Source organism: Ruditapes philippinarum, unplaced genomic scaffold (genome assembly GCF_026571515.1).
Source record: "Ruditapes philippinarum isolate M1 unplaced genomic scaffold, ASM2657151v2 ctg8104_1_1_1_1, whole genome shotgun sequence".
NCBI lineage: Eukaryota > Metazoa > Mollusca > Bivalvia > Venerida > Veneridae > Ruditapes > Ruditapes philippinarum.
Genome location: NW_026854498.1, coordinates 34,574 through 42,472, shown reverse-complemented (window position 1 = coordinate 42,472; position 7,899 = coordinate 34,574). Strand labels below are relative to the sequence as shown.

Below are 7,899 nucleotides of genomic sequence, written 5' to 3'. Positions count from 1 at the left end.
TTGCAACATGTAATAGTTAATGGTGGAGTTAATTAATGTATAAAAAATGGTTTAAAAATATTATTTTTGTGTGAACATCTTTCATTTTAAAGCCTTCCTTTCTCCCCTAAAGAGTGGTATGGTCTTTTAGTTTTATATTTTCAGCTTTTATTTTCAACATTCCTAGACTTAATTTTTTAACCTTTTTTCTCTCTTTTTGTAATAGAGTGGACATATTAACTTTATAAAAGTTTTCTGTGGCATTTTGCTTTTGTAGTACTTCTGAAGTTTTGTGAACAAAATAAAAACATATGTATTATGTTGTTATAAAAATTGACTAGTCAAAGGTAAGCGTTTTTAAATTTTTAAGTAGTTAATAAAGTAAAAAATTCAGAAGACACCCTTTTTTATTTTTTTCTTGTGTTTGATATAATAACGATCACATAATTGTTATCAGTGATTACTGTTTTTTATCTTGCATGAAGTAATAAAGTTAAAACGATAGATGATCTTTAGATATTTGAGGGAATGGATGTAACTTTAAAAGAAAACTTTCTTTTTATGATTAACAATGTTTTTTATTTCTCCTGTATGTTTACTGTATTTAAGGTTAATTTATATCATATATTTATTTTGAAAAAAAATATATCATTGTAATTGAAGTATTTATCATTCCTGATATTATGATTGAAGGTTTAGTTCATGATGGTGTATAATAACATTTTACTACCATTGTTGACTCTTACTAACATGTATTTGTGGTTAAATTACTTCTTTATTAATTCTACACTGACAAGCATCAGGAAATATTTTTATAATCTTGTTATATGTTATAAAATCAGTTTGATTTATTTAGGGCTAGTCTATTTTGATCAGTTATGAATGAGGAGGAGTTACGTGAGGATGTAATTTATACCTTCTGTTTGTTTCCCATATTCAACTTGTATGGCTTAGTTTTGAATTCTGTACATGATTTCTCTTGTTTCCTGAACTTATACTGTCTGATTTTTGTCTGGAAAACATTGGCGCTGACGTTTTTTAATGGCATCCTTTTTTTGTTGCAATTCTGTTTCTATTAAAGACACTTAAGGTTTTGACTGCCTTATGTTCTTCGCTATGGCTATCGTCTGCGCCGTTGGAAGGAACATCCGTATATGCATTACGGATCGAGAACTTTGTCGGGAGGTACTGGCTTTTATCCTTCTCCTTATTGTACTTTTCGGTTTATCAAACAAATCCATCCCTATAAAATTTTTTGGGACGCACGCCTTAACGTGTTGAAAACTAAGTACATACTGAGTTCAATAATTGTTAGTTATTTATTTTAAAACTTTGAAACTTCTTTTGTATGTTTGAGGTGATAAAATGCTCCATTACAATTAAAAGTGATATCGCAAATTCACCGACAACCATATTGAAATCAGAGACGAAAGACATTTTGCCGGCGCAAACTATATATAAAATGTTACTCGGGTGTCCTAGTGGTGTTTTAAGCATTTCTCGTTGTTTTGAGGTACATTTCATTGTTTTTAAGTACTCATTATTGTTATTGTTTCTTCGAGGCACCCCTAATTTTTTTAGGGGCATTCCTTATTACTTTTGAGGCACTCCTCCTTACTTTCGAGGCACTCTATATTGCGTATGGGGCACTCCTCATAGCTTTCGAGGCTCTCCTCATTGTGTTTAAGGTACTCCTTATTGTTTTTGAAGCTCTCCTCATTGTTTTTGAGACACTCCTTAATGATTTTTTAGGCAGTCCTCATTGTTTTTGAGAGACTACATGTACATGTAGTTTGGATGAAATTGCACCAGTAGTATTTGACGAGTAAACCGGACAGGTTTTGTTACTGACGGAAAAACAGACAGACGGACAGACGACGGACAAGTGACCCCTATATATCGCCACTACTCAAAAGAAATTTAGTAATGACGTCAGAAACTTTCATTTGTGAATGCAAAAATAATCATACCTCTTTAGATTTTCAGTTTATTTTAAAGTGTAGTATGAAATAATGGAAAAATTTTCAATCTCTTTATTTTCCATTATGGCCGTTGTGTCCGTGTCCGAATAACTGTTGTGCCAAATGTGTAAAGTACTGATCCCATTCGTGTAGAGTTACCCGTCCGTCGTCTGAAAATATATAAATGTGGAAAACTTACTCTACGGATGAATATATTTTTAAATATTAATGGTGCAATATGCTTCAGAAATACTACTTAATTTACTTCTCAAAAACTTTCATTTTTGGGTATCTTGTTACAGTTTTCAAAGAAATACACATTTGCCATTACATAACTATTTACTGCAACTACATCTCTGTTGGAAATTGGTATAATAATAGTGCATTAGTATTTTGTATGTAAATTTTGTACTTTGTTCAACTTTTTGCTACCTTAATGACCATTTATTACTGCACGTTCAGCGCTACTGGCTTCTGTTGTAAACATCTAACATGCTCGTAATCCATTATTCAAACACTATTTAAGATATCTACCATTTCTAAGAATTAAATTTTTGGAGGCTTAATGTGGCTTTAAAGTGTAAGTTCTTATCTTTTCGCTTCATTAAATGATAAATATTTGATGACGCTTAGTGATTCGAATAACTAATAAATCAATACATTTGAAATTCATAATTGATTTCACCCACTGACAAATACTTTAATCACAGAATTATTAAAGGAGCTCTGTAGGAGCACATTTGTCTCGGAGCACATTTGTCTCACGAAGTGTGACCGATGTGTTCGTAAACATCCATATTTGCGACAAATTGGAAATGAGACAGATGTGTTCGACACACAATAGAAAGGACACTTGAAGCACATTTGTCTCACATTTTTCCATAACATTATTAAAAGGTAATGATTATGCTCATCTGTATACCGGCTACCAGCCATTGTTCTGTGTTTTCTGTATCTATAATACCGTTTTGTGGTCACTCCCGGTCAGTCAAAAATGCATAGGAGTCATTTATTAAATTATAAACAATATACCTGTTCTGCATGTCACAATGAAAATTTTTACATGTGCAGCATCCAGAACCTAAACACATATGCAGCAAGTCTATTCTTATCGTTATTAATTGTGATACGTTTATTTTTCAATGCTTAAAGTTTTATAGATGTTTTATGGCACTAGAAATATTCTTAGCAAAAACAAGATAGTATCTACGGTGGCATAAAGGGGACATAGAATTTTCTTATTTGTTACGTGCGCACACGATAGCTTTTACGTGGCCACGCGATACTATTACGTGCGCACGTGATAGCAATTACGTGCGCACGCGGATATGTATTCCGCATTTGGACCCTGACCGGGATCCTCGGATGAATAGTTCGACGCCCCGTGTATGTGTCTAGAGCCTACAGTGGTTAGGGGCAAGTGTTGTTTTTTTTAAATCACTCGGCCACGGAGGCCCTTAAATGATCTATAAAAGAAAATAAGAAGACCATTACACACTATTCTGTTTCCATCAGAAATATATGTATAAAAAATTGTCATTCTCTCAGATCCGCCATTGAAAAAGCACTTAAAACATGCATGAGTTCCTGAAATAATCCGGGTTATGCCATAATTATGGAATATCGGGCCACTTAGAATCGGGCGAGACGCGACATTCCGATAAGACACGAAGCGAGACACGATATTGTAACACAAGATCTCGCAATGTCGAAGTATCCCGTACCACGAGATTTCCGAAATGAATAAATTTTTACTTCTTTAGATAGGGCAAGTATGAATTTATTAATATTCAAATAATGATTTCTATGAAGTAAGATGCTTGTAAGCGATAAATGTAAAATAATGCGTCATGAAAGTAGATAAATGTAAACAAAGTAGTATTTTGACTTCAATACAAATTCTAAATCACTTCAACTGTACAAACTGCAAAAAAGCAGCAGATGAAACAATGCTTCAGGTAATTAGCCAATGAGTAACTTTTTGGAGCTATAAGATAAAAAACTTTTAAAGAATACAAATAATAGCATTTCTCTGGCATAATGGGCCTTTACGTGATTTTATGTAGACTATAAATGGACTACTACTTAACGGTATATGACCTGGAATCAATTTCTTGTCTCGCGTCGACGAACGAGATGAGCAGCGAGACGCGAGATTTCGCTAGACGCGAGATTTCGACGAGATGCAGAACGAGTCACGATATTATATCATTCAATATCAACCGATTTACGGTGTTTCGTTTGGACATAAGTAACATTTTTTGTCGAGACTCCCTGAACAGCTATGCACAATGGTACAAAAGTGAAATTGAGATGGTACGATGATTAAAACACGATGGCACGATGGTGAAATCACGATGATGTGATGACACGATGGAGAAAATAATATCGCGTTTTCATCATCATACCATCGCAGTTTCATCATACCGTACCATCGTATTTTCACCATCGTAACATCGTCTTTCACCATAGTACGATCACGTTTTCATCATCGAGCCTTCGTTGTTTCACCATCGTACAATTGTTGTTTTACTATCGCACAATCGTTGTTTCACGTTCGTACCATTGTGTTTTCACCGTCGCACCATGGCGTTTCATCAACGTACCATCGTGCTTTCGCGCTGTCACCATTGTACCATCGTGAACGGGGATTTAGTATGTTTCAATGTACGCCTTCAGGTTAAGCCAATCAATTTTTTGAATTAGAGATATTATAATTAATAGTTCACTTAAAGTTTTCATCAAGAAAGCATAAGCAAACCTATTGATGATTACACTTGACATGGGGTGAAACGGCGAACCTCGATTCTAAAAAAAAACTTCTGCCGTGGAGAAATATATGACAAATAATTCATAAAAAAGACATGAGACAAATGTGCTTTATTGTCCCTTACAAACACATGAGACAAATGTGCTTTCTTGTCCCTTAAAAAACTTGTTTGGAGCACATTTGTCACACAAATGAGTTTTTTGGGGTAAACATTTGAGGTCCCATTTGTCTCATGTGGGACAAATGCGACCGCATCGGTCTTACGTAAGACAAATGTGCTCCGAGACAAATGTGCTCCTACAGAGCTCCTCTGGGGACAAAAAAGCCTAAAAACATAAAATTTGGAATCTTACTTAGATAAAGGAAAGTTCTTACAATGTAAAGATATGCAAAGGATGATTAAACAACTATACTCAAAATTAAATTGAATATTGATTTTTTTAGCAATTCTTAGCTCAAGTAGCATGAAAAGGAGATTTTTAGATTGTTTGCACAATAAAATTGTAATTCTGAAAAACAAACGTTGAGAGGGAAGGGTGTGTAAATATGCACACTTGTTGTTGCTCAAAGAATACATCAAACCGTACACAAATCCCGGAAAATATTTTTAAATCCCATCATGTCAAAAACCTCAGTGGAGTCCCTTTCAGAGTAGATATTTGAAGAAATATGGAATTTGTTAAATACTTAAAAGGTAAAGGGCATCAGATGTTACTTCAAAGTACGCTTATGTCAAATTTAAGTGACCTTAGTGTGAATTTATATGGATATTTGTATGAATTTATAATTATGACCTTGTATAAATATAAATTATGATATTTTTAAATGGAATGTGAGGTTATTTATTCTAACCATATTCAAACTATGTTATAACCAAATCTTCATACCTTTTAAATACAAATACAACCACTAACAAGACTTGAAAAAACATATGAATACATTGCTTTGCTAAGTTATAATATTGGCAAGAGAATGTGGTACAAGGGCTTCTTAAGTGGCAATTTAAAAAAAAAAGAATTATTTGTGAGGACTAAGCATGTTCTTTATCTCACTTACTGTTATGGTCGACCATATGATAATCGGCTTGCATATCCGGGATTGTAAGACATTGGTTTTTATCGTGGTCGAGGAAATGAAACAGCTTGGTAGCAACTTCCGGCGCATGCGCTAAACTAGTCGCGGTGTATTCCGCCTCTGTTACACATGTGTCGTCTGCAAAACAATGCGACATGTCAATTTTGTTCAGTATCAGTATCAATGTTGCATTTTTTTTTCATTATCCCTCATGTATAGACTCAATCAAACCGAGACTGCTTTCGATGGATCACTCTTTTACCAGTTATTAAAATATGCTACAGGGTACCACATAATAACCATACGGCAATGATTAATAAAGAAAACAAATTTTGTTCATGACGGTGAAGTGATATTTGCAGTAACTTATAAAAACATACTACGCCAACTGCATTCGACTACATTAAAGCGGTCTTTGAAGTTTTTAAAAATTAATTGTGTTACTTAAAGATATTTCGTTTCATCGTTTCATATCATTTTTATATCAAAAGTATTAAAGTGAAAGACGATAAAAACATAAACAATAAGGAAACCCCTTCGTTCCTTAAAATAAGAAGATCGGGAATTGATCGTCTGCTTTACTAATTTACATATAGAAATCGGGCCGGTAAAATAGGCATCAGCCAGAGATGTTATATTAAAATCGTTTAGCTTGTGTTTGTGGTATTTTAGTTTTAACTATTTGTCATTTTCATTGAATGGCACTACTGTGTCACATTGAAGGTTCCATGATATCCACCGTATGAACTGCGGATGTTTCTAAATTCAAAATTTTACCATTTCATGTTTCAATGTTGAATTCTGTTTAAGCCGGTGCTAGGGGGCGTGGACGGTAGTTTGCACTTAACAGAACCGTCCATGAACACGCTCAGTAAAACCGAGTCTGTCAAATTTTTAATTTTGCCGTTTGGAGCTTTAATTCTTTTGGGATTTTTGTTTTCTCCATTTTAATGATATGATGCAGTTTTTTTTTTCAAAGTAAAATTATTGAAATAATTAGTTTGAAACAACACATGTAGTATTGTTTTTCCAACAAAATATAAAAGCTGAAGACCGCTTTAAATGAATAGAACAACATACACAAGCCAACGTGTTAATACTTACTATCTGCATCCGCTCTTAAAGCTATTATGTCCCATTCGCTTTCGGTAACTATGCCATCCTGAGGGCTGTGATCCAACCTTGCAAATGCTTTGTCTACAACCACTTTTAAGTCATGACCATGTGGCAACACAACCTGGCTGAAATACATCGTTCCCATTAATTGAATCTGATGCATATTTAATTTCGATTGTCCAGATTTAAAAACGTTCATTATTGTAACATATGTACCTCATTTAACGGTTCAATAGCCAACATTTCAACTGTCTCAAATAAGTTTATTTTTTATTTCTTAGATCGAAACTACGTACTCGGCTTTGCTCTGATAAGTACGTTAATAAGACTTTTTGAAGTTGACCGAGGTGTTCCGAATGAGGAATATCTGTTTTTTTCTTTTGTAACAATAACGTGCGCATCATCGCATTCACCTAAGATGTTAACTATATAATTATGTTATTGTAGAATCTGATGATTTTGTATCGTAAACCTTTTCCAAAACTTACAAACTTTAAAATACATTTTCAAATTTCATGGACGTTAGGCGAGAAAAAAATTAACATATTACCTATAAGACAGCCCAACAACGCTTAGGAGCAACAGAAAGAGCATTTTACTGGATCTAAAATACAGAAATCAGTGCAAAAATATATACATGTATATCAAACTTAACTTAATATAAATTAAAAAAAAAAACGTTATTCTATTTCATCAATAGAATTTGGCATAACATTCTTAAGCTTTTAATACGTAATTGTATAAAATGTGTCGAGAAATACCAAATAGAGCTACTGACCTCGGTGTGTTTATGCAAGTCCTGTATACTGTACTATCAGAACATGTCTAAAGTAGCACTCTTTTTATACTACCAGGATTTCTTGACGTGTGACACGAACGACACGAAATATTTGATAAAACCTACAAGTAACCTTAAAGGTCTCTGACACGGCGCAAAAATTCCAAATATTATCAGTCTATTTAATGTAATAAAGCCTTAAAGGCCCATTATGCCCGAGA

At 33.7% G+C, this 7,899-nt stretch overlaps 1 protein-coding gene across 1 annotated transcript; it reads right to left on the bottom strand.

Moving 5' to 3' along the window:
* Positions 1-1,998: 1,998 nt before the first annotated feature.
* Positions 1,999-7,778, bottom strand: LOC132740281 (uncharacterized). Its single transcript, XM_060728159.1, has 5 exons — positions 7,679-7,778; positions 7,451-7,504; positions 6,889-7,025; positions 5,767-5,922; positions 1,999-2,110 (listed from the first exon to the last, which is right to left on the bottom strand). Exons 2-5 carry the CDS (start codon positions 7,492-7,494, stop codon positions 2,013-2,015), a joined length of 435 nt encoding a protein of 144 aa, XP_060584142.1. The 5' UTR covers positions 7,495-7,504; positions 7,679-7,778; the 3' UTR covers positions 1,999-2,012.
* Between the last annotated feature and the right edge of the window lie 121 nt (positions 7,779-7,899).